Source organism: Agelaius tricolor, unplaced genomic scaffold, assembly GCF_023055355.1.
Source record: "Agelaius tricolor isolate 1412-34295 unplaced genomic scaffold, bAgeTri1.0.p SCAF_28, whole genome shotgun sequence".
NCBI lineage: Eukaryota > Metazoa > Chordata > Aves > Passeriformes > Icteridae > Agelaius > Agelaius tricolor.
In genome coordinates, this window is record NW_027269288.1 from 1,324,664 (window position 1) to 1,351,373 (window position 26,710).

Here is a 26,710-nt window from a genome sequence, read left to right on the forward strand (position 1 = left end):
AAAACAACAACAAAAAAACCCAAAAAATCTTACAGGGAGTTTGGGCGCTGCCCAGGCGAGCCCACATGGGGCAGGCCGTGCCCGCGCGCGCCCCCTGCCGGTCCAAGCAGCGGCGCGAGCAGCGGCGCGAGCAGCCCTGCGAGCAGCGGCGCGTGGCCGGCAGGGGGCGCTGTAGCTGGCACGCCCCTCGCCAGCACGCTGCGCGATGACGTCAATCGGCTGCCCCTGTGCCTTCGCCGAGGAGACCCCGCAGTGAGCTGCCAACGCCCGGCGGAGCGTCCGAGGTGAGAGTGGGGGGGGGGGAGGGGGGCGGAGACGGGACCGGGACCCCCGGCCGAGCCACTGGGACCCCCGGACCACCGGCTGGTCCTGATCTCCGCGCAGCACCCACCAGTGGAGCCCTGGCCTCCACCTCGGTCGGAGCGCCCGCTGTGCGGGAGCCGCCCTGCCGGGCCCGCTGTGTGTGCGGAACCTCCCCGGCAGCCGCCTGCCGGGGGGAAGGGCGGCCTCGTCCCGGCGGGTCTCGGTGGCTGCTGGCGGGCGCTTGCCTTTGTGGGCCTGGTCTGTTGAGACGGTGGGCATGGCCGCCGCTTCTCCTGCCCACCCTCCCCCCTCCCTTCCGGGCGGCGGACGGACTGGACCCTCGGAGTAGCGCAGGAAGCGTTTCCGCGGCCATGGTGGGGCCCGCCCGTACTCCCTTGGCCCTGCCCGTCCCAGCCCCGCCCTGCCCGTCCCGGCTCCAGCGGCGGCCCTCCGCGCTTGGTGCAGCCCGGCTACGCCCGGGACTGTGGGAGAAGCCCCAGGGGGCTATGGGTTGGGCGAGGTGTGCCGTGCCACAGGAGCCCTGAACCGCAGGGGGGTTCGGGCATGGTGAGGGATTGAGCTCCAGCTATGTGCCCTGCACAGACAGCGCTCAGTCGAGAAGTCGCAGACTCTTCTGGGCATCTGCCTCACGAGCCCCAGTGCTGTGGGTTACCCAGAGCTGTCCCACAGCTCTCGTTACAGCGTGATGCCCCTGGCCGTAGCTGGGGTAGCAGCTAACACTGCTTCGAGGGTTCGTGTTGACATGTGTTTTTCATTCTCCTTGGGAATCTCATAAAATGTATATACTGCTGCAACATAACGCTTCCCTGTGTTTTAAAGGTCTGTTTTAGTGATCTAGACTTCAGTTGTGTATTTGTAAGTAGATAGAACTTGCAGCTGGTGACAGCAGTAGGAGACAGTCACAGGGCCAGGTAGCTGTGAACATAACAGCCAGCATTAGAAACCTGTGCTTAACAAAGAGCATTCTCGTGCTCAGGATTCCTAGTGTCCTTTCTGTGTGGATGCTGTGGCCGGGGCCGCCAGAGATCCCATCTTGACAGCAGCATGAGGAAGAAAAGCTCTGGTGAAGAGGCCATGTTAGATGGCAACTGGGTGATCAGAAGTGGCTTGCTTGGTCTGGCCATCTGTGATTGTCTTTGTCTCGTATTCATCTGTGCTTCTCTCCCAGGACGGAGGTGTGGGTTGTTCAAAGTATTGAGTTGCAGTTGCAGCCCCAAACACTTTTTTTTTTTTTTTTGGAAGGGGGCATTTAAAACCTGGATCAAGCTCTTTGTATTGCTGATTGGGATAATTCAGTAAAGCATTACAGCTTCTCTTTTTCAGTAAGCAAATTATATTCAGCTGGTTGTACGTGAGGAAGCTGTTATAAACTTCCCTTCTGTTGTAAACTTCTGCTTTGTAAACTCTTGTTGTTAATGTAAGGTTCTGAGGAAGGTAGTGCAGGCAAGTGTGTATTTGAGTCAGGTCTTAGACATACAAGTAAGGTTTGAATGAGTATATTGCTGACTGTAAAAATGATTTAATGTTTAAACAGTTCTCATTTATGCTTCAGTAACAAACAAAAAAAAAGATTTTTAAGTCTTGGCAAGGAATAAAAAATTACTGTGGTGCAAGATAAAACATGTTTTCACTTTGGTAACATATCCTAGGCAGAAATTTTAATCACTAGATTTGCATACTTTGAACTTGGTTATTCAGGACCTGCAGCTGATGCTCTGAATTCATTAAGTGCTCTGCTTTAGAATTGTTTGTTTGCCTAAAACTGATGGTAGGGCTGGGGAGTTTGTGATGTTTTTACTGTTTAAATAGAAAAGCTCTGGAAGCTCTAGAGTGTGAAGTACCTAAAACGGAAACTCGAAAACTGTCCTGCTAAAAACCAACAGTAAACAGAAATGGAGCCCCTGTGAAACTCCCAGGGATCTCTCTTATAAGTGTGCTGTGGGCTTTCCTTGCTCTAAACCGTATGTGGGGCTGATGGAAAGTGCAGCATGAAGCTGGCCACTAATCTTGATGTAAAGTTTCTTTTTGGTTAAAATAGTGCTGTAGTACTAAAATAATTTTCTGTCTTATGAGCATAGATAGCTGGACCTTACAATTAAAACCTTTTCAGCCACTCTCTTGTTACCATGGGGGGGGTTGGTGTAGCTGGGTTCCAGCTCTGCTGTTAGCTCCAGAAGACTAGGACAATAAACAAACGTGCAGCACTACAGCTGAGGTTTATGTAAGATGTTGCAGGTGAGGTGTGTGTAATCTGCTTGTTGCCCATGTGAGTGCTCTCAGCTTTGAAAGTTGTCTATGGGCTTGTGTGTGCTTATTCCTCTGCCTGCTCTTTGTGGTCAGCTGAGCTCTCCTGCTGTCCTTTGACACCATCATGAATTTATGATAGGAGTTTCTAGAACAAGAGACAGGAGGAATTGTAGGGGGTGTAGTTATCCTTGTCCTTTAGGAAAATATTCTTTGCTAAAAAAAGAATGATATCTTTTTAATTTCAGAAGATGAAAGTTCTGTCAAATCAAATGGAAGTAAAATTTCCCGGGTTTCTGGTGCTTCAGGTAGCAAGAAGCCCTCTTTAACCACTTAATCTTCTTCCTTGGCTCCTCTCACTCCCTTACATTAAATGTAGGTGAAAGCACCCTTGTTAATATATGACAAATAAAGCAACTTATTGACCAGATAAGCTTTTATGCAAAATTTTAAAAGAAATTTTAAGTATCTTTACATTTTCGCAGCTGGTCATCATTTAATTATCTGGCTTTCGCCAGACCCTACACTTTACACTTTATTATGGTTGTACACTATACGAACTGAGTGTATATCCATCAGGAAGGACTGCTATTAGGAGTGGTAGGTAAAGAAATCCCGTTCCCCAGAGTTTCTGCAAGGGTTGAAGCCTGGCTCAAAAGTTCTCCATTCCTGAGGATGTCTGGCGACCCCAGCATAGTGGTCAGCTGCCTCTTGCAGCCCATGGTGTGTATGTCAGTACTTGAGGTGAGTGACAGCAATGGCATTAAGGGAGGTAATTTCCAGCTTCTTGTGGGGGATCCTTTAGGTTGCTTTTGAGTGGATGAACTGGGTTTGGTTACCTGGCCCTGGGTGTGCAGAAAACTGCAAACAGTGAGAACAAGAAGCAGAGTTTGTGTAATTAATCTTTGTAATCTCCCCTTGGAGTTTCAGGGAATGACTCTGACCTAAAGAGTTGTAGAACTTCAAAATACTAATTTTCAGTAGAGCAGCTGTTCTTTCCTTTAAAATTTTGATTTTTCTTCCAAACAAGTGATATTTTATAAAGAGAAAACAAAGAATTTGTTTTGAAAAGATTTTAAAAGCTGTTATTATGGTTTAAGCTCTTGTGCTGCCAGTTCACCCCATTACTTTAGAGTGTTATGGCATAATTCCTACCAGGAGAGTTGGTCCATGCACCATTTTCTTTTTCTTGTCTCATGAAAAAATACAGAAGCTTTTTTAGTAAAGTAACATGGGGGCTTCCTTGGGGCCTTTGTCTGGAGAGGTACTACCTGTCTCCTGTAGGTACTTCCAGCTTTTTGCCAAGTTGTCCATGCCTGTGATGAGATTGCATGGGATCTGCATGTGTTTTCCAGCGTAGACCAAACTCTGGCAGGTGAAGGTTTTCACCAAGCTGAGGTGGTGTTAGAGCAAGCCTTAGGCTGCTGTGGATTGGGACCAGTAGAGACCCTGGGGGAGCTGCAGAGGGTTGATGTGGCATGTGTTGCTAGACTCACAGCAGTAGCTGAGACTGCCAGAACTATCTTGCTTTGGAGCAAGCTGGTTAGAATTGCTCAGCTCGTCTGAAGTTGAAGGATGCTGACCTGTGTTTCTGGCCAGTGATGAGTGTTCTGTTTGGGGAAATAATGACAAAAATGCTCCTGCAGCTTTGCATGCAAGTCAGGAAGGCCTCTGCCACTCCATGAGCTGGATGACTGTGAGCACCAAAGAGCAGCTGGGGAACAGCTGAATGCTGAGGGGCTTGTGTGGGGCCTGGATCTGACTGCATCAGTGTGTTTGATCAGTTACCTTGAGTTCAGTGGTACTTTGGGGTTTAGTGCATGTGAAGTGTTGCTGAGTCTCCCATGTCCTGGAATGCTGTTACTTTTTCGTGAGCCTCTTGTGCATCTGGCGATAGCTGAATAACTGCCAGTTGCCCAGCAGGTCCTGAGGAGAGGGCTGCTGGGGCTCATCTTGGGCTTGGCGAAGTGGGGTGGTTCCGGTTGCTCTGGTTCCTTCTGTTGGTTAGGTGAATGAAGGGCAGCTCCCCTGCTGCTGTCATGGTGTTGGTGAGCCTTCCAGCTACTTTATTTTAACAGCGATCCAGGATAGCTCAGTATCTGGAAAAAGTTGCTTTTGCAGTGTTTTTTAACCAGGCTTTATCTTTGGAGTCTTCAAACAGCATGTTGGTACACAGCCTGAGCTATTCTCCCTGAACACAGCACATCTTCCTGGGAACTTTCTGTTTGTGTGGATGGAGGACCTGCAGCTGTCCTGTTCCCCACGCATAACAGGGGTAAGCAGGATCTGCTGCAGTGTGCAAGACAGTGTGCTTCTCATGAAGGAAAACATGCCTCAAAATAGAGGAACTTCTCCCAATATCTTTTCTACCTCTGTTGAATGTAGCTGGCCATGGGAAAGTGGGGAGAACCATCAGGGCCACGTGGGCCTTGCTTGGATGCTGTGTTCAAATAAGAGCGTAGGTGCAGCTTGTATTTTTAAATATTACCAGTATGCAACAAAGTTAGTGAAAATAGGGGTTTTTAAGTGGTAATAAAATATTGAACAGGATTTTGTTGCATGGTTGAGGAATACAGCCTCCTGTAGAGTGTGAAAGTGAAGAGTAATAAGATAAGATTAAAATGCCTTTGGCAGAAAAGGACTTAATGTAACCCCACACACTTCCCAGTGCTTAATCTGGGGCAGGTTTTTCCAGTGGTGATGCTACTTTTGACAGCGTAACTTTAACCAGAGTGATAATGGGAAAGTTGTCACTTTTTTTCTGTGGAGTTTGTGTTCATTTGAAGGTGGTTGGTTGGAGCCTTGAAGTGGGATAGTGGGCAGTACCTGTGGCTAAGGAGGTGCAGGCACAGCTGCGCTGCAGTGTAACTGATATGGCAGCAGAGCCTGCTGAGTCATACTACCTAGCTGGTCAGCTTTCTGGTTTTGAATTTAGAGCTAAAATGGGATGACATGTTTTTCCTCTTCTTTTTATTGAAGTTGCAAAACTTGGTATGTGTGTTACGGTGCTGCTGGTAGTTTGGGCTCAGGCTATTCAAATTCCCCTGCCCAACTGTCTTCACTTCCTGTTTTGTGTATGTGTACCAGGCGGTTGTGAGGAGTCTTTAGGAAGATGTGCAAAGTAGCTCTCAAATATTACAGAATTAGAGAGAGAAAATGACATAAAGTGTAGAAAATATCAGTTGACCTCAAACAGTGGGGTCCCTTCCAACTCAGCATATTCTGTTCTATTCTATGATAGCTCTATGATAGTTGCATTTTGAGAAGAGATCTCTTATTGCTTCTTTGGCAATTCATAGTAATTTGTCCAGAAAGGGGACCTCAAACCTGCAGAGGTGCTGGGGTATACGGGCTCTGTTGAGTCCATTAATCTGCAGATTAAGGGATGCTCGAGGACTTCAGATACATGCTTTATCTTCCAACAGGGATTCCCGTGATGATAGCAAACTTTGTGGGTTGCATGAACAACAGAAACCTATGAGATGAACCAGGGCTGTCATGGTATTGATCCAGCTCTGTTGGTGACGGTGATCCTGTGGCTCTTCCCACTGCTTGTTTTTGTGTGCCTGCCCACAGATTTCTCATGCTGACATCCAACACCAGGTTGAGACTGTTGATGTGAGCAGGCATGTAGGATGGAGCCCAGCAGTATGCTCTGCTGCTGTCGTTCTCTTCAACTTCAGATAAAAACCCACCCACTGCAGATCCAGGTCTTTACCTGAGTTCTTGTGTTTATCTTGACAAAGCTTCTAGTGCAACTGAACTTTTGTGCCTCTGTCTTGTAATTAGACACACTTATAAAGTAAACAGCAACACTGGTTTTTGGAGACAGAATTTGTACTCTGCAGGGAGAACTGGTAGTATTTAAAGGATTGTGTCTGATCTGTTAGTGATAGTTAACCCCAAAACAGTGCTTAAAGCAGGATAGCCTTTTCAAGATCCTGAACTGATGGAGTACAAGATTGTGTCTCAAGTCTGTCCCTTGTGCTTTTGCAGGCTTTAGCTTGGATTTCATGATTCCCTTGTTCTAGAGGAGTGGAACTTCAGTACTGTCCTGGTTTGTAGTTCAACAGCCGCTTTAAGCCTCACCTAAGAAACTAAAGACCCAGGTGATAAACTTGACTTGGAACCTCTGGGAACAAGTGTGTTTGTGTATAGAGATTAAGTGTCTGCAGCAGCCTAAGCTCTGGGCAGGATGGGCGGTTGAGCTTGGGCACCAGGTAGTTTAGAACCTAATATATTCTTTTATGTGTCATTTGCCACTTTACTAGCATAGAAGTGGCAGATGTGGTTAGTTCTGGGGTAAGATCTTCATGAAGAAGATGATTCCTAGCAAGCTGGAAGGTGGGCTTTGGGTTGGAGGATTTTCATTGTGTCTGTAGATGGTTGCTGCACATGTGCAGAGGAGAATTCTGGCCATGGTGATACTACTCTTAAAACCAGTTTTGCTTTCTGTGCCAGTTCGTCCTTCTGTAGTTAACTCTTACTCAGAGAGTGGCTTCTGTTTGTGTTTTACATCACAGGTTTTGTGACTGTACCAAGAGGTCCAAGGTCTTCTCCCTGTGCGGTTGGCAGCTGAGCTCATGTGGTCCCTTTGTTAATGGCTTGGGATCTCTGCAGAGAAACAGTGTGTTGTATGTGGTGACCTTTGTCATGTAGTGTTTGTAATATAGGCGTAGAGTGCCTCTTCCATGTAATGCTGGTAGGTATCTCTGGTGAGGCAAATCAGGTTGCTGGGATTGTAGCAGCCAAGTACGTCTCCTTGGTGCCCCTGTGACTGGAGAGATTTGTCACTTTGAAAAGCAAAAGTGTTTGTAGTAAGGCTAGAAGAGGTGGCTCAGGGTAAGGACCTTGAAATAGAATAGATTAATTTGGGAAGAAATTATCAAGTACAAAGGAGGACTTTATTTAGAACTGTGTGGTTTTGCAGGATATGAAATGAAACTACCATGGAAGGGCAAAAGTAGTTACCTGAGATCATGAATAAAATCCTGTGAACATTGTTCCTGTCATTGTGGACTCCTGAGTGCTTTGAGTTGGATGAATAAACTGTTAACTGTAAAATGACATTGGATGGGGAAAAAAAAAAAATCTTAGTTTTCAGAAATGGCTGCTTGTTTTCTTTGAATGAGGAGCAGGTGCCCAAACAGGATCTGGAAGCTGTGATTGACTGGTTAAGGTTCAACTCTTATGCTAATGGTGTATCCCAGAGAGCACCACAAATTGGTTCTTAGTTGGCAGTACCTTGCAGTGAGCCAAGGTAGCCAGTCCTAGTGATGAAATGGCAGCAGTTTGAGTCCTGCCTGATAGAGGAAGTGGTGGTGCTGCCGAGGCAGGAAGCGAGTTCAGGACACACAGACAGATCTGACAGCACAGTTTCCTTTAGCTGGGAGAATGTGCACATTTTAACCTGAAAACAAACTTCAGTAGCTTAAAAGTTAGAGAAATTTTAACAAGCTTGAAGGCTTGTGATTTCTTCTTCAGATTACATGTGAAGCAAGAGTGAAGGTGAGATCGTGGGGATTGTAACTCTGAGTTTAGTAGGGAACACTGATTGTGTACAAAACCACACACAATTTCACTTAATTCTCCAGTTAATAGTGCACATAGGTACTGGAACAGATTGGAGCTACTCTTAAATTACAGAAAGTTTGTGAAAGCCAAGTGCTCCCATAGTACCACCATGTTTCATATGCTTGCCTTTAGGATGGGAAAGTCAGACTTGCACAGAAGATGCAAGTGTGTTTGGGATGGTATGGCTAGTGCTTAGTCAGTGGGAACCTGCCATGGGTACCGTGGATTTCTTCAGCCTCTTGTGATTGGTTAGTGTCTTGGTGCTTGAACAGGCCTGTGTGACCAAAGTGCGTCCCTCCTGAATTTCCTTTGCTCCAGGAAGGATTACCAAGCTCCAGAATGTCCCCCTGGAGACTTCTGTTCCTTGTTTGTTGTATTGCTCACGTCTCTATTAACACTTCTGGAATTAATCCTAAATGCAGATCAGCTGTCTTCCACAAAAGTGTAATGGAGCTTTAAAGCAAAATTTTGTAAAATGTGCCTATGAATTTGACAGAGGCTGTGTAATCCACAGTTTCCAGTTCTCTAGGACAGTGTTGAGTTCTCTGAAATCCTGCTGTTGTGGTCACATGCTGAGCAGGTTAAAATCCAGCAAATACTGCAAGTATCATTAGTTAACATGTACTTTACTGAATTGCTGAAGGTTTTGATTACACTACAGAGAGGCTTGAGGGATCAAATCAGTGCAATGCTCTGTTTCTTTTTTTTAATATGTTTTATGTATGTTTTTAAGAAATCTTCAGAGCTCCTTGAACAGAACTAAGTCATATTGACCTGCATTGCATTCCTAGTCTTTATCAGCTCTTCTGTCTGGGCTTGGCCAGATGGCACACAATTACATGGCTCAAAATCCACTCACTGCCCTCAGACTGGGATGACTTCAGTGCTTTCCAGTCTCTTTCAATTCTTTCAGATATTTAAAACTGCTTGGAGTGCTCTCTCTGCTGGGTGTTGTACATACAGACTCCCTTTTAGTAGGTGGTGACTTCTGGGGGGCAGCAAGCCCAAAGCCTCTGTAACTTCTTTGTTTCTATTTCCCTTGTCGTTGCACTCTGGGGATGAGTTATTCTGTGGTTAATCTCAAATTGGATTAAATACTTTTAAACCACAAGTCAATGATCCTTAAAGCTATTCCTGTGGAAGAGGAGGTCCCAGGATTGTGAATCTAAGCTCCTTAGAAATGAGCTTGTTTTCAGCTGTGATCTGTGGACTTCTTACAAGTGCAAAACATTAGCTCATCCAGCTACTTTGCCACTGCTAAGACTTTGGAGGCCTGTGCTGAACACTCTAAATCTATTTAAAACTTACACCATCTTATTTCAGTATTTTAGCATAAAGTGATGCATCCATTTAAAAAACGTAGGGGGGTCTCTTTACCTAAGGGATGTGCCCAAATTTTTGTTTCTTTTAATGTGTAATTTTGAAGTGTCTAATTGTGGTGGGGGCAACCAGAATTGAACAACTTATGTGAGAGCAGTGGTACTTGCTTGTTTCATAGAGAATTTCCAGTGATCCAGTTCAATTGTTTCATGGTAAATGCTGTTAGTTTTGTGTTTTAGAAAGGAGAAAAAAACCAAAAAAGAAAGAAAACAGCCCTGCCTGGGCTTTTCCAGACCCCTGTTGTGCCATTTAAATTCTACTTTAGGCTCCAGAGCAAGGCTTTGGGTTATTTGCTCTCTGTTTTATTCCCACTGCCAGAAAACTGAAAGGATCAGGTCACCTGGTAGAAAACAGTAGTGCGTGCTGCCTCACCCTGTGCAGTGGCTTGTGTGTTTGAGTCGTTGATCTGCTCCACACCAATGCTTTGCTTCAGGAGGGAATTGGAGGTGCAGAGACAATGAATGAGCTGTGCTCCTGTAGATGCTCTTGATTTGCAGTGCTGGTGTTTCTTTGAGAGAAACTGTGTGGGATAGGGCTAGTAGCTCACTGCCGTAGTCAGAGCTGTGGTAGGCATAATATGAGATGTGTGCAGCTGGTGCTGTGTCAGCCCCAGACTCTGACCTGAGCCCTTGCCAGAGAACAACATCTTCTCTCCCAGTGTCAGTGTGGGGGGACTTGCGTGTATCCAAGGACAGGGAAGAAGCAAAGGCTTGCAGCACACTCTGTGACCTGAGACACTTTCTAGTACTGTGGCTTGCTTGATGCTCTCTGGAGTAATGAGCTTTAAATGTTTTTTCTTTTTACAAAAGTGTATGTGAGGTTTTTTGGTAATATACAAAACCTGAGTTTATGGAGAGTCATGGATTGGTCTGTTGCAGTGAGCACAGGGAATGCTTCAGAGTCAGGATTTTATCTCTAGTGTGTCTTCTGGGCTCTGGACAGGTGGTCTGAAGCAGATGTGAAACCTGTAACTTACAGGTAGAACAGGAAGGGAGGATTACAGCATGGAGGAGTTCTGGTCTGCCAAGGAGAGAGCTGCTTGGAAAGAGTGCTTCTCTAAAGGTTTGACTGTAAGTGCTGTTACGTGAGAGGGATGTTCCTCCACTTGTGCCAGCCCTGGGGTGAGCAAGGACAGCTGGAGCAGGGGTTCCAGGGACTGGCTGGGCAGTGTAACAAATTTGAGTGGAAGTTGGAAAAACATATGAGAAGTGGCTGGGAAACCCAGTCTGGAGATTTGTTTTGTACTTCATTTACTAACTCTGAGAGGAATTCTTGGAGGCAGCAGCTTACTCGCATTGAGCAGCGGCAGAGCTGAATGCTTTGGGCTTTGCCCAGACCGAAAGGTAGATGGTAGAATTGTATTGCCTATATCAGTGGGGCATACTGCTGACTGCGTCTGGGATTAGCTGGAATGCACTTGGGTTCATTTGCTCTGCCTGAGTTTTGGCATGTTTTCCTTTTGAAATCACCTTAATGAGTGGCTCATGCCTTTGCACCTTTTCTCTGAGCACGAAAACTTTCTTAATATGGGCCTGAGCTGTGCTGCTCCACTGCCTGCTTTCTGTCTGGTTGTTTTTGGTTTTTTTTTCTTCTGAAATGGGACTTTCTCTGGGATCAATCAGTGCTGACAGCATGGCAAGGCAGAACTGTGGGAGCCCTTCGCAACTGAGGCAATATTGAATAATAGTACTTGGGTGTAAACAGTTGAACTGGCCTGAACACAGAACATGTCTTCTGAAATGTAAATAGTTGCTTTTTCCTTCTGAGTAAATATGTGTTTGCTTCACGGCCAAATTGCAGAGCTTTTTGTTGTATTAATGAAGGGCCTGTTGATACGTCTGCACAGTGCATCCTTCTGGATGTCTGCTGGGAAACTGAGATCTGCATAAATCAATAGATTCTATTGATATTGAAATGGGGCACTGGTGGCAACACCTGATGCTTACACACATTATTTATTATCTCTGTGCTTGCTGAAAGAAGAATTATAGGTGAGGATGGCAATGGGAATGCCTGGTGTACCAGGTGCTCGCTGATGGCCTGCCCTGAGAATCTTTGCTGTCATTTCCTAAAACTGCTTGTGGTTTTGTCCAGGTCTTGTGGGAATGGTTGTAGCTAGTATTCCCCTACAAAGTACTGTTCTTAGGAACTTTTGAGGATGTTTATTATGAAGGTAGCTGTCTTTCTTGAAATCTTAGAGCAACCCTGTGGTATCTAAAGAAGAGCTGGGGGTGGTATGTTTCTTTTGAGTCCCTAGCAATTTCCTTTCCTTGCAGGAATGACGGTGTGATGCACAGTATCAAATCATGTTGCTGGCTGTGACTAAAGCCTCAAAAATTTGGATTTGCACTGTACTTTATTTACATTACTGTAAGAAATGAAATCTTCAGGAAGTGACCAAATGAATAGTTCAGGAGGGATTGATTTGGATTTTTTAATACAGTTACCCTGACTTGCAGTTACCCAGACCTGAGAACCATGGCAACATCCTTGCTTGATAAAGCTTTGCTGGCCAATTTGTGATGGCAAATTTGCTGCTTGCAACACCTGCTGCTCCCCCTCAGGACTTTACAGAGACTGTGCAGCAAGTCTTTGTTGCTGTAAATAAAAATGTTTTGGATGATATTATGCTGACAGTCAGTGAGAGCTTTGCCACTAATTTCCTGGGGTCAGGATTTCACACATCTATGCGAAGGCATGACCAGAGGCCTGGTACACCTCTAATTAAAGTAATACACAAATGAAAGACAGCTGTGCAACACTGGAGATAGCCAGCAAGTGTTTGGAGGAGATATTGGTGATGCATACTGGTTTAGTTCATGCACTAAAGTTTTTGCTGAGACTGTGTTGGAGTAACTGGGTGCATTTAGATTTTGTGATGTCAGAAGAGTAATCCCGTCTCCTTGGGATCTGAATGCCCTGCTGTAAACACTTCACAGTGGGCATAAAGGTATGTGTTAACTAGCAACTTTAACCAGAAAATTGTAAAATGATGCTTAGGTCCTAAAAAAGACAGGGAGAGAAGAAAATAATCATGTTTATTTCTGTCTGTACATGTTAATTTCTATTCCATAAACACTTCTGGTGTGTCTTATGCTGAGCTGCTCTCCAGTGGGAACTCTCTGGAAGGCAGGTGTGTTCCTGAGCAGCTCTCAAGACCAGAGCTTACGCTTCCAGCTTCCAGTGCATGTGAGGCTAGATACTTCCATGCATAAAAATCGAGTCTGGAAAAGCCAAAAGATGTTTTTGCCCGTCTCTAGGTAACTAGGCAAAAATTCTTCTGTTTATGAATGTGAGCTGCTTTGTGTGTGTGGTGGAGGGAAAGGATCTACCAACTCATTTAGGAATGTCATGTGTCCATATCTCACATGTGCTATTAGTGGTTTGGGCTCATGTCAAAGGTGATGTGCATGGCTGTCTAGTGCATGTGGGAAACATCTAAATATATGTATCTTTTTTTTTCTTCTAGGTTCTTTTTGGAGTTGATAATCTAGTAGATTTCAACAATGCAGACGATCAAGTGTGTAGTAGTGGGTGATGGTGCTGTTGGTAAAACTTGTCTCTTAATTTCTTATACAACAAATAAATTCCCATCGGAATACGTACCAACGGTAAGTGTGAGAATGGCTCAAATTGTTCTTTGGGCTTGCTGGGGCGGGGTAGCATGAGTTCCTTTTTGAACTAACCTTGATGGCATGCATTCCCTAATGCGTGTTCTTATAGACTCTTGGAGACTGACTAATACAGCATGGAGAAGTGAGAATCTGATACCATGCTGTTACCTTCCATATCCCCTGGTAGTGCTAGTCAGTTCACCTGTATATGGTCAGTTCTTGCTACTTGACTGCTGTGCAGAATCTGCATTTTCTTTGTGGATGGATTCTGTGAGTGAGATAATCAGTGCCAACAACTGCAGATCAGTGGAGAGTAAGCAGTAGGAACACCCACTCTCCTGGTTGTGCTCTCACTTCCTGCTACATCTTTGTTTTTAGGGAAGGGAGTGTTTCATGTTGCTAGAATAGTCAGTGACTACAGTTAACATTTTCTGAGGCTCATTTTTCTCACTCATTTTTCTCACCCTCACTATGGAGGGTGATTTGTCAACTTCAGCTAAGTATGAGGAGTGTGTTTGGATGCAGTCACATTCTTTTGTACTTCCAAATGTATGCATAGTCCTTAACTACGTTGAAGTAACTGTTTTGAGTTTCACAGGCTCAGTTTTCTGAAATACTGAATCCCTTGACTTATCCAAAGTTCAAGTTGAGAGCAGTCTGACTGCCTGTGAGGCATGTGCATGGTCCTCCTGCTAGAAAAGTGCTTTTCTACTTAATATTGCATATGCAAGATCGGTGTACTACCACTGAGGTGGGTCAGTTTTTAGTGAGGTTGCTGCAAGAGACTGGCAGCTGGATGCTCTTTTTACTAATTTTCTCTGTTATGGACCGAAAAGGCCATCTTCTATTAATATACAAGTTGAAGAGTTTATCTGTGTATCCCAAACAAATTTGGACGTGGAAATGCATCACAGAGAACATCTGCCAGTGATAGCGTTGGTAATATTCTCTGTGTTACAAAGTAACTCAGAAGACCAGGTAGCTCCTCTGAGATGGCAGTTAGCTCTGTCTGATAGCTCTTTTGGAATAGGACTTTACAAAAATGTCTTCTCTTTGTGGGAAAGAAGTTGCAGTAAACATCATCACGTCTCTTTGAGATACTGGCTTTATACGCTATCCAGAATTTTTCAACTTAGCAGATACGAGGTTTGTCCTGGGTAGGACAGATTTCCACAAAATAAAAATGTTTGTCTTTAGTTGTAGATCAGGAGCTGAACATAAAAGAACTCCCAAACCTCCTAGTGTTCAGGGTAGAGGCAGTGGTCACTAGTGGGAACTTGTGGATTGTGCTGTAGGCACAGAGACCCGGGATCAGCCTCTCTCATGGGCTCTTTATGGATTGGTAGAGAAGTGGCATTTGAAACTGTTTTGCCATTCTTAAGTTTTTCAGTGGTGTCAGATATCCTGATGTGATGCTTGTAGGGCACCTACATCCTGTGCTGAACCTGTGAAAGGCTGCTTGTCCTATTTCAGCTGTTCTTTATAGTCAAGGCAAAATGAAATTGATCAGTGAATTCAGCAGTGAGTGTTTCTATACTTACCCCTTAAGGGAAGTGATTAAGCTGAAAAATGTTATAATCTTAAAATGTATGTTTTGAAAGCCTTGGTTGGTATGCTGTCCTGCACACAGTAGTACTAGCTGTAAATCTCTGCTAGAAAGGAATGTGGAAAACATGCCAAAAAGTTAGTTGCCAGTGAAGCGTGTTCAAGGTGTGCTAAGGCTTCTCTATAGTGCCTTTTAAATCTGCCTCATGCTTCCAAAATGCTATTTACCTCTGAACTTCATGGCTTGAGGAATTCGCTGTTCTGGAGATATCAGAGGCCCGTTCCTAATTCTGTGAACAGCCTAGAGGCATACTTCAGACTCTGGAAACTGGTATGTCACCTCTGATATTCCAGCTAATGCTTCTAGTAATAAATGGACAGAGAAGTAGAACAGATACTTCTGTTCTTGTGCAGTAGCCTGGCCACAGTATGGATGGAGAGCACACCATTTCAGTTCAATAGATAGTTCTGTTCAGTTGGTGCTGTGTTTTGCAATCCTTTCCCTTCATGAAAGATGTTTCCCAGTGGAAGATGGGTTTCATGGTGGTACTGCACGTAGTTTGTTACCTGTATGTTTTTGATTTTGTTGCCATTCTCAAAAATCAAGGCAGTGAAGGGCACGTCTCTGGAAAGGCACTGGCAATGTTTGGGTTGTGACAGCTCAAGTGAGAGCTCATGCCAGTTGCTGCAGTGGGCTGCCTGGCATTGGCAGGAACTGCTTTGGGCTCTGTTTTTTAGCCATTTTGGCACAACTGAGGATGAAATTGTCCGTGAATTGTACTATGAGGCTATAGTTGCCTGGTTTCTGTGAAGGCCAGCCTCATAACCCTGGCCTTCTTAGGGCTCTACCCCAAACATTTCAATAGAAACTGTACCTTAACACAAAAATTGAAATTAAAAAATCCCATTTTGCAGATAGGGAGCTTTAAAAACAAAAAACAAGATGACAAAGGAGACATGCTAATTGCCCTGAAAGGGCAGCTACAGGTGGTAGCTGAACAAAAATGGGGAGATATTGCTGGGGGATTGAGCTGCCGACCATCTTCTGACATGTGGAAGAGAAAATGCTCTGACCTTCATCACTCTGGCTCCTTATTCTGTTCCTAGGAACAGAGGAGTCCTCATCCTGATAGGTCTTTTGGGGTCTTAAAGCAGTACAGTCATGGGATGTTGAATGTGCCCTGTGAAAATGCTTTCAACCATCCCTCAACCTCAAGGTGTGATTTGGAGCTAGACCCTTGTGTGTTCAGTAAAGCAAACCCAGTGCAGTGTTTGATGGATTGAGTTGCAGGTAGTGGGGACGAATAGTGATGTCTCTTGCAGTGCTTTAAAATCTTGAATGTGCTAATTCAAAATAGTGTGAGAAGTGGATTTCTGCTTCTGGATGATGTTCTGGGGATATGCAGTGTGCAGTGGCCATAGTTACTTTCTCAGTCATTGTAAGTTTTGAAAAGCTGAAAAAAATAGGATAGTGTTAGGTCTGTCTTTATCCAAGGCGGTCAGGTGGGAAGGAGACATTTGAACTCTGGGGAGTACAGCTTTGAAGTGCGGTCTCACTGCTCTTCAATTTTTGTTGTTTTTTTTCTTTTTCCAAGGACCTAAGCTGTGTCTCTTATTGAAATCAGATGTGCTCTGACAAGGTGGGTAGGATGATGGTTTGAGAATCATGTCTCCTTGAAACATGTGTCTCTTTTCTTGCCAGGTTTTCGATAACTATGCTGTAACAGTGATGATTGGAGGAGAGCCTTACACCCTTGGCCTCTTCGATACTGCAGGTAAGAAACCAAGCGCTTGTGTCATTGTACTTGAGCAAGATTTACCTGAGGTGATGTTGAACATGAAGACATACAGTTGGGGTTTTTTTGTTGAGATTTTCTTTTAATAGAAGGGGAAAATCTCTCTTGATTCTGTCAAGACAGAATGACTAATATTAGAACCTCTTAAATATGTTGTATGTCTCTGCATCCTTAATGTGGATGAAGTCAGGGTGTGGATTTCATAAGCCCTCTCGCTGCTTGCTTTTAAAAATTAAAAATTTGCTGGCCTCTTGTTCAAGCTGCATCTCAGTTTTAGGTTGGAGAAATGTGCAGTGATGAAACAGCTAAACATGGCTTTGCATGTGTGAAAAGAAATGGTAGAAACTGGTTCAGCTGCTGGATGCTCGTCCCTACCTCCTAATAATACTGAAGTGATGTGGCAGCAACTGGTTTTGTAAACTCTTCTTCAAAAGAGCCCTTCTGGAGAGCTTAGTCCATAAGCATTCATCTAAAATTGTCTGATATAATTTAATCTGTTTCCAGCTGTGTTCTTACATGCATCATTAGTGTCTAATATGATTAATGAAACAATCTTAGGTTTCCAGTTGAACCCTCTAGCTGTTGAAGAAACTTTCCTTTTTGGCCATCTGGTCACGCTTCACCACCTGAGCTGGGACTGAAGCCTGTTCATAGTGGCAACTCCAGTGACACAGTGGGGCCTTGCTTGATTCTTAGTGTGCACCACACTCCAGAGTCAGACAAGGTCTCCTTACTGCCTCAGCCCCAGGTTTCCCATAGATGTCTCAGGCATCCAAAGCCTTAAAATTTAATTGTGGTGCAAAACCAAAATAACAGCTTGAGCTAGTGCCTGTGGGAAGAGACACTGAACAAAGCAAACTGTGGGCTTTTATATCCCTCACAGCATGTTTGAAAGTCTGGGAGCTTCCAGCTGAGTCCTTGGCTCCTGCTGTATCTCTGAATGTGCATCAGCTGGCGGTGCCACAGGTCCCTGTGCCCTTCATTGTGCAGAGGGTCAGTGCCAGCTCCTCTGGAGCTCCTGGACATCCAGAGCTCACCTGCTGCTGGCACTACATCTGTACCTTGAGCTGCCTGTACTGTCCATATTCTTCAGCATGGCTTCACTTAGCTCTTCATGTTCTCCTCCAAAATGTGATTTGTGTTCCCATTACTGTAAGCTCCCTAGTTCATGGATGAGGAGTTAGGTGGAAAAGAGAGTCTCTTTCCTGATGTATGTTGTGTGGTCTGCTGTAGGGATCTTGGTGGTCCTACAGCAGTTCTAGCATTGCATGGTCCTGGTGTGGGTGGGTGGTTGTGTTGGTCCTTCTCTGCCTGTTTTCCGGCTGAGGGTTCAGACCTCTGAGAAGTGTTGTGTGTGTAGTTACGCACATTTTCTGTTATCAACATGAGCAGTGATCCAGCTAGTAATTTTGAGAAGTTACCAAATTACTTTAATGCATGTAGGTGACTCTGTGCACTTGTGAATGTAAAGGCCTTCTTTCCAGAGCAGGACTGCTGAGGGGAAAGTATTCGTTCTTAATGGTTGCCTGCTTTTTCTAAATACCAGCCAGCACAGGTGACAAAATTTAGCAATGTATGAAGCCCCTATTGCTGGTTCTCAGATTAAAACCCAAGTCTTTGTTTTGAGCTTGTACTTGGAAGATAGACTTTTGGAGTAGTCTGTTAATTGCAACATGTTATTTTAGATTTAGATTAGATGCTAGGAGGAAATTCTTCCCTGTGAGGATGATGAGGCCATGGCACAGGTTGCCCAGAGAAGCTGTGGCTGCCCCTGGATCCCTGGAAGCGTCCAAGGCCAGATTGACTGGGGCTTGGAGCAACCTGATCCTAGTGGAAAGTGTCCCTGCCCATGGCAGGTAGTTGGAATGAGATGAGCTTCAAGATTCTTTACACCCCAAACCATACTGAGACTATGATTCTGGTCAGTGCTCACTCCTCTCTGTCCAGCCAAGCACAGTAGACAGGACGGGATGTCTAGGTTTCCATCTTCAAACTGTAGGTCTTCTCCATTGAGGTGTCCCAGCTGCTGTGTTGGCTCCTTCAAGATCTTGTAGGTCTTTGTCCTGTATGATGACTGAGACAGCATTAGTTGGAATCTGAGACATCTTAAACAAGTGTTTTGGATTTCGTTGCCAGTAAGTGCAGCAGCTTCATTGCCAAATTGGGTTTCTAAAAGTAGTGCTGCTGAATTGGGCAGGAGGAGGTTTAAGAATGAAATTTGACAATCAGGCTGGTGGATCAGTGCTAGTGGTGCCTTGCAGAGACTGTATGCACATAGGGACTCAAAGGGCGGAGGCTGGCTTCTTCCAAAGCACAGCCCATGCTGGGACTTTGGTGAGGTTTTAGGGGAATACTGCTGGGTGGCCTGGTCGCAGTCATGTGTACCAGCCACATTCTCCTCCTCATGCCTGGAGACACTTCAGTGAGTCACAGCATAAGTCAGAACAAAACTATTTTTTTCTCCCTTCTTAAGAGGAGGGGATTTTTTTTAAGGTTATTAAATTTGATGGCATAATACTTGTAATGAATGGTCACCTATAACTGGAGCGACGTTCTGCAACTGTCCTTCATAACTGAAGAGAGTGTTATGCAGTCTGAGGTGTTTGATCTCAAAATGTATTGGAGGCTTCCCAGCTTTCCTGTGACTTTCAGCAGCTCACATAGCAACTGAGTGAATTCTGGATTTGAAACATAGATTTTTCAAATGTTTGAGTTCACTATGTGCTTGGCTATTTGCTGAAGAGTTAGGATTAATCACAGCCATGTTATTGTGATGAAATGTTCATTCTGACTCCCTGTAAAGGGCAGGATTTTGTCGTCTGGGTCTAATACAGTGTTAATTTCCTCCTTTCTAGGTCAGGAAGACTACGATAGATTACGACCCCTCAGCTATCCACAGACAGATGTATTTCTGGTCTGTTTCTCAGTGGTCTCTCCTTCTTCATTTGAAAATGTGAAAGAAAAGGTTGGTTGAACTCTGCATGAAAACAGAGCTGCTGAAGTATGTCAGGAGTTATCTTAGGTAGTTAGTAACAAATGCTGTGTCTCTTCTGTCTTTAGTGGGTACCTGAAATTACTCACCACTGTCCAAAGACTCCTTTTCTGCTTGTTGGGACCCAGATTGATTTAAGAGATGATCCCTCAACAATTGAGAAACTTGCCAAGAACAAGCAGAAGCCTATAACTCCAGAGACTGCTGAAAAGCTGGCCCGGGACCTGAAGGCTGTAAAATACGTGGAATGCTCTGCACTTACGCAGGTAAGGGTTGGTCTTTGACCATTTTTGCTTGCTTTTATTCCATACTTTTTTCAGTTCCAGGGAGAAACAGCTCAGTGTGGATGTGAAGGGGTGTAAGCTCTGTTTCTGCTATTTACAGTGTAGCTTTCTCTTTGTCATGTTGTTCTGAGGCACAGAGAGTTGGCAGTGGTACAAAGAAAATCAGCCTGTGTGGTTTAGGCCTAATGTGGGTGATGAAGGAGGGTGTGCTTACTGTGTTTGCTTCTGTGCTGGAGAAAAATAACCGTTGATAACTTAGAAGGTACATTATGGACAATAATTGGGTTGGGACACAGAGTGCACGTCACTGCTGAAACAAGCAGGCAAAGGAAAAAAATGCCTCTCGTTAATGCTGGTACTTTGAAGGCTGGAAACCTTCATAGTTGATAGCTGCCTTCTCTTCCTGTGCAGCTGGTGGTGAGCTCTTTCCTATGTCCTTCCGTCAGATAGAAGTTCTGTTAAAACAGAAAGTAACAGTTAAATAGTTCTTAAGACAGTTCTTACATCATGTTTATAACTTGTGAATGTGAGTCAAATGCCAACTAAAGTAGCTGATTTGAGAGCAAGAAACTCAATTATCTTTTCCCTTTCAGTTAGGAATACTAGAGTGGGAGCCATTTTCTGGCTAGCTGACCTGTTGGCTTGGCTTTGGATGCTCTGAGAACTTAATCTTAGGTTCTTACTCTTGCAGAATTGACTCTAACACTTTGAACAGCTTCCTTAATGCTGGTCTGTAAAGAATTTGTTCATCTCTGATGTGCATGGAACGAGGGGTGCACAGTATCAAGCTCCTTACTCTTTCCAGTTATGTTGTTCATTGATCTCCTTGAGCACAAAGCTATTACCAAACTTCACAAATCCTGAAGTTCTACTTATCTTGCCCCTTTTTTCCAGATTGCATGTTTACTCTTCCATTTAAAATCCTCAGTCTTTTTTTGTAACAAAGATTTGCCTGGGTGTCTCCTGTGAAGGAATTGGCTTTGCTGGAGTTGTGCAGGACACTGGCACTGGAGATGATGTGGTGAGGCATGCTACTGTTCATCCTGGGAATCCCTGATCAAAAGGTGGTCTTGGCCATGCTTCCTAACTGCCCGCAGGCAAGCTGAGGGCTGTTCATGCTTGAGCTGTAGTTTTTCTTGGGTCTGTTCAGCCCCAAAATACTGGTGTCTGGCACAGCCTGAATGCTGCTGCTGACTAGGTTGTAGAACCTGCTAATTGGGTAAATACCTGCCAGGGCCTTTGTCCTGTATTGCTCTCTGAGACCCTTTCCTCTGTAGCTTTGGACTTGAGCTTGTGTCTGCTAAAATTGCATGGAATCACTTAGAATTACTACAGCAAGAGTTGATATGACAAAAAAATGGTGGTGTTTATCCATTCTTTCTATTTCCCGATAGACTAATCTGTATCTGTTGCAGTGAACAACTTTATGCACTTGGAAGCTCAGCCTGAATTTTCTTCCAGAGCGTTAGTGCTTGTATCCCAAGTGATGATTTTAGTGGTCAGGAGTGAACTGGGAGGAGGATTCAGAAGCCTTCTCACCTGGACAACTAGTTGGTTTGCATCTGCTCCATTTTTCTCCCTTCCTTTGTTGTTGACTCACCACTTTTTTCCTGGGTCTGTCATCAGTAGCTGGTGAAACAGCATTGTAACTGATCTGCACAGGGTTGTGTGGAGCTTCTGCAGTGATCTCACTGGCAGCCTGCTGAACACAGAAGGCAGCTTCCCTGGCCTGGAGGGTTATTTTCCTACCTGCAAGGTGATGCTGTAGTAGCTGATTTTAGCTGAAGTGAGACTCAACTGGGTGTTCAATCTCTCTTTGGCTTGGATGCTGTCTGTGCGGTTCACTTCAGCAGTGCAGGGTGTTTTTTTTCTTCCCAACTAATTTACAAATTACTTTGACACCACAGTAGCTAATACTCATAGAATCATGGAGCTGGCATTATTTATTTTTGTACTATGTGAGTCATGAGAGGCTGAGTTTTTTCTGTAAAGAGAGTATCTTCTCCCCAAGTTTGGATAACTGCTCTATTGGAGAGCCAGTTCTATCCCCCTTTCCTCAGATTGTGGAATCCCTTTTTGTGATGAAGGCATTTTCAGTGTCTGTCTCAAGCCTTTCTTTACAAAATCACCCAGTGCTACTGTGACAAGTAGGTGAGGCTTTGCTGTTAGGAAAGGGTGACTGACAGATTGCAACTACAGTGATTGTTACTTCTGTTCCTCTTGGGTACGGATGTCTGCACTTTCTGAAGCTCAGTCCTAGTACCTCACACCAGAGAGAATGCTGAATTTGGTTTCTTTTTCTCCTGATGGTGGGTTGCAGTTTTGACACAGATATATAAAGTGCTTTAAGCTGTCCATAAACGGAGGAAGCCTGATCTCAGCCTGTTTCCAGTGTAACACAAAAGTCATGATTTTAACAGGCCTGTGTGTCTGTGGTATTGAAGACAATTTCTTCCCTTCATGTTGTTACTCATGGTCATCCAGGCTTTTAACCCTGGTCCATTTTCACAACAATTTTGTCCCAGTCCTTTTTTTTATCCTCTTCCCTTTTTTGCTAGGTCCTTCAAAACAAATCCCAAATTCTGCACTGCTGAACAAATTTCTTGCAGGCGATACAAAAATAAGAGGAATCCCTGAATAGGAGAATTTAAGTAAAATTGTTTTCTTGACTCTTGCCCTGCCTGGGTTCTTAATCTGTTTAACAGTACATAATTGATTTTATGCTGCAGCCTTTTTTGCACAGAGAAATTAAATTTAATTGCTATTTAGACTTCAGAGGCATTATATATCGGAAGTCTTTAGCTCTTTTGTGAGCCTGAGTTGCAACTCACTCAAAGAAAAAGAAAAATTGCTGGGGAGGATGTACAGAATGTACATTGTAGTTTCCTTAAACTATTGTTCTTTCAAGTATAATCTTGCATGTTATGTGATGGCCTTAAATGCTTCCAGATGGCACTGCCTTAGAGGTCTCCCATGTATGTGCTTCAGTAAAATAAGATTAAAGACCTTCTAAAAGGGATATATCCAGTATAACCTATTAAGGGAAAAACCAGTTACATTTGAATGATCTGAAAACAAATTAATTTTTGCACAGATTGCAGTTGTTTACAGGATGTAATTGAAGCTTTTCTGTTTGCTTTCAGCTATCATAAAGCAGTTCTGAATTTTTGAAGGGTGCACTCATGACAGTAGATTTAGGCGAGTCCAGTTAGTCTAAACTGAGCCAGGTTTCAGTTCTGGTGTGGTGTGTAACCTGGCAGACTTGGGAGGGAGTGGTAACGCCCTGCACTGTTCCTGTTGTGCTTACAGCAAATGCAGCGCATACTTTGTGCTCCAGTGTAACCCCTGCAGAGTCCTGCAGCTCTGTGACTGCTTTTCTGGTGTTGGATCCCAATTGTTTCACTCATAAAGCTGTTCCTGTCTTTCTGTGGTTACACTTGCTTTGGCAACTAAACTGAATAACTGAAATGCACCATTTCCATGCTGGCTCCCAGTGTCAGAGTAGCACTGGTAAGGTATTGCATCACTTCTAAAGACTTGAGAGTTAGTGACTGCCAGTGATGATGGCTTACCAGGGTGGTCCTGCTTCCATCCCAGAATGTGTGTTCCCAGCCATTTGGAGACCTTCAGTTATTCAGGGGCTGAATTCACAAAGCAGAGGAGTTGTTTGGAGCCTTTGCTCTGGACCTGGGGAGTTGGGAGCAATACTCTGTGCATCCGAGGTGTTCACTTATCCACAGTGGGTGACAACAAAAGGTTTGACTGACCTTTTGGGTCCCCCTGCTGGGGCAAGCTGCTGTGTGCTTGATTTATTCCTCTGTAAACTCCCTCAGTGTAGTACAGCAGTGGAGCGGAAACCGTCACCATTTGTGTGGCCCCCTCCCCCACGTTCTTGCTGTGTTTGTGCCTCTGCCCTTCTGAGTGTTGATTTTGTCCGACTTGGCCTGTCACATGTTCTGTCTCTGTCATTGACTTCTGGGTTATCTAAATGAGATTTTCTCCTGGGATCTACTTTGTTTTTTTGCAAAGTAAATCTGTTTACTGCCTCTGTGAATTCAGCCTGCTCCTGAATGCTCTTTGTATCTGCTTGTTTTTCTCTAATCCTCTAACCTGGCTGCTGTTTTTTCTCCTCCCCTCTGTCTTGTAGAGAGGTCTGAAGAATGTGTTTGATGAGGCTATCCTAGCTGCCCTCGAGCCTCCGGAAACTCAGCCCAAAAGGAAGTGCTGTATATTCTAAACTTTCTTCTTCCCCTCTTGCTGCTGCTTCCTCTGTCCCACTACTGTAGAAATCCGGTTAAAAATGAATCAAACCACCTTGATTGAAAGCTGTTGTGCCTGCTTGCCATCTTAGAGCGACCTCTGTATTAGCTCTTGGACTGAAAACAGTACTTGAGATCTTTAGTAAAACATTGTGACTGTGGAACGTGAACTGGACTCGCTTAACTCCCTGCTGCTTGGGTTGCCAGGTGTGGCTAGCTTTATAATTCAGGCTGTTGGGGGAAAGGATTTGGTTACATTGTTGTTTAAAGAATGACCAAAAAAATGAGAGATGATGTTTCATCTTCCTGAATCCAACTGGAAGAAACAGTGTGTGTGTTTTCCATTTCTACTTGTGACTCTTAACTGTATTTGCATGACAAAAGTACCTGAACTGGTGATCTGCAAATGATGATGTAAAGTGAAGGATTTTCTGGTTCTCCTGTGTGCAGTGAGATGTTTGCTGTTGCTTTGGCTGTCTGTGCTTTAGTGGAGTATCTGTCAGTCCTTGGGGGGAAGGAAATATCGATGTACTTGCTACTGCTTTATGAACTGTTAAAATTATTGCTTTCATTAACATGGTAGAGCTCTTCATTTCAATAATAGATCCTTAAAGCCTGTTACTGTAAGATGTAAAGCTGCTGCTTACTATTGTGCTTCTGATTTTTATTGTTTTAAGGAAAAAACATCGATTGTAGCTTGTCTTTAAATTTTGAGATTAAAAATTGCAGTTGTTTGTATAAATGACTGATGAAACTTTATTCAAGTTGCATTTCCTGGCTCCAGTTTAATCCTTAACAGAGTGTATGATACCCCTCTGTACTCCTCCCAGCTCGACTTCTCTGTTACCATGGCGGCTTTCTGGGCTCTGCCTGGCTACTTCTAACCCTGGGGTGTTTAGGGCTGGATGCCTGACCAGAGCATGTACTGGACAAGGTTATAATTGCATACTTACCTTGTCTCTCCTCCACTGACACACGGGGGTGTGTTGTCACAGGTGTGCTCCAGGTTAAGTTCTTCCATCTGAATGCAGCACTTTCTACTTTGTTACTAGCACATGAAATATGAGTAGCCAGTTAGTCGTAAAAGTTGCCTTAAGGAAATTACTTTGGTGCACGTGTTTTGCTACTTGTGAAGCACACTGCTCTGTTCTCTGAGGATTAGTTTTCTTGTTCTGAAAATGAGATGCTCTGCTGAGAAGCTGTACGGAGCTTCGCTGGGCAGGCAGGCTTTAGGGATGGCAAATCTCCATGTGTCCTTAAGGGGTGTGGCTGCCACTTGGCTTTCTGGGGTTTTGTTTGTGTGAAAAATCAAAAATGAAACTGCCCCTTTCTCTCTTTGCCCCTTTTCAGAAAGGCCTAAAGAATGTATTTGACGAAGCGATATTGGCTGCCCTGGAGCCCCCGGAGCCGAAGAAGACTCGCAGGTGTGTGCTGCTATGAACGTCCCTCCACAGCCCCTTCTGCAAAGCTGGTGTTTGATGTCATACTAAAAGCAATGTTAAAATCAAACTAAAGATAAAATTTTAAAATTTGTTTTTGCAATAATGATAAATGCCCTGCACTCCCATCTCCCCCACACGATCCCTGTGTGAGATGAAAATGTTAGTGTTTATTCCCCAGTGCCCCCTCAATTCACTTAAACTAGTTAATTTTGAGTAATTATGTATTATCAGAAGACACTGATCTTTACTAGTTTTTTTTTTTATTTTGTTTATTGTTTCTAATTTTTTTTTGTTTAACATCAAGGCATGCTCAATGACTTTTTCTATAACAGACTAATTTTAGGCTGTTTAACTGAAGTCTTGCCCCTTACGCTGGTGCGGCAAGACTTGGTTCTGGTTTCTAGACCTTGTAGGGTCCCAAGCTGGTGCTCCTCTAAGAAGGATTGTAGAAAATACATCTTCTCTGAAGTTGCCTTGTATCTTTTTGCCCTGGCTTTTTAACTGTGCAGGTAATAAATTTATACCCCATCCTCTAAGTTACGAAGCCTTAGGAACAGGAGAATGATTTTCTCTGGATGCACCATCAGACTTGAGACTAACTTGCCGGTCTCTTCCTTAATCTTTGCCATCACATTCTTTTGGCTCGTGCTGAAGAAATAACTGCCCCTTTGGAAGTATGCCTAGCTGGGTCAGTTGGCTTTTATTGAATCTACCTTCTGGCAATCCTTAATTATTAGAGAAATGCTTACAATGACCAGCACATACACGGCTGCTTGGACACCCTAAAGGGACCTGGGATGTGCTACAATGGGTTTTGCAGCTGGCTCTGATGGTGCATCTCTTGCTGGATGGCTTGGCATCCTTTGGGGAGAGGTGGAAAGATAGACCTGTGTCAGTTGAAAAGAAGTGCAGGGAGGGGCTTCTGGTGTTTGGTGTGACACCATATTGGGACCAGTTGAGGGAACCCCTTTTTCTGCATTTTGCTCATGAGTAACCTTGGACCTGTAAGAGGGGCTCCAACCCCTAAGGATCATGTGCAGTGTCTCTACATAGACCATCTGGAGTATCATAAGGATTTTACCAAAAATATATTTTGGTTTGCAAATTCAAAAAAATTTAAGACTTAGGGAATCTTCTCCATCTTCCACAATTTAAATTTCTTGTAGACTCATTAGTGTTGAACCAATGCTTTTTCATGTCTAAGTTCTTTGTATATGCATTCTTTTCAGATGTATTAAAGTATCTTCACAAGCCTG

General features: G+C 44.1%; 1 protein-coding gene across 4 annotated transcripts; it reads left to right on the forward strand.

Moving 5' to 3' along the window:
* The first annotated feature begins 151 nt into the window (after positions 1-151).
* Positions 152-26,710, forward strand: CDC42 (cell division cycle 42). 4 transcript variants are annotated; one of them, XR_011682663.1, is made up of 7 exons: positions 152-284; positions 12,992-13,133; positions 16,384-16,456; positions 19,333-19,442; positions 19,538-19,735; positions 20,445-21,539; positions 23,901-24,754. XR_011682663.1 is itself a non-coding variant. In XM_071449234.1 (6 exons), exons 2-6 carry the CDS (start codon positions 13,029-13,031, stop codon positions 25,450-25,452), a joined length of 576 nt encoding a protein of 191 aa, XP_071305335.1. In that variant the 5' UTR covers positions 152-284; positions 12,992-13,028; the 3' UTR covers positions 25,453-26,710. The 4 variants fall into 4 exon arrangements, 2 of the variants coding, with proteins under 2 accessions (XP_071305335.1, XP_071305334.1); XR_011682664.1 differs by having other exon boundaries at positions 20,445-21,509; XM_071449234.1 differs by lacking the exons at positions 20,445-21,539; positions 23,901-24,754 and adding an exon at positions 25,363-26,710.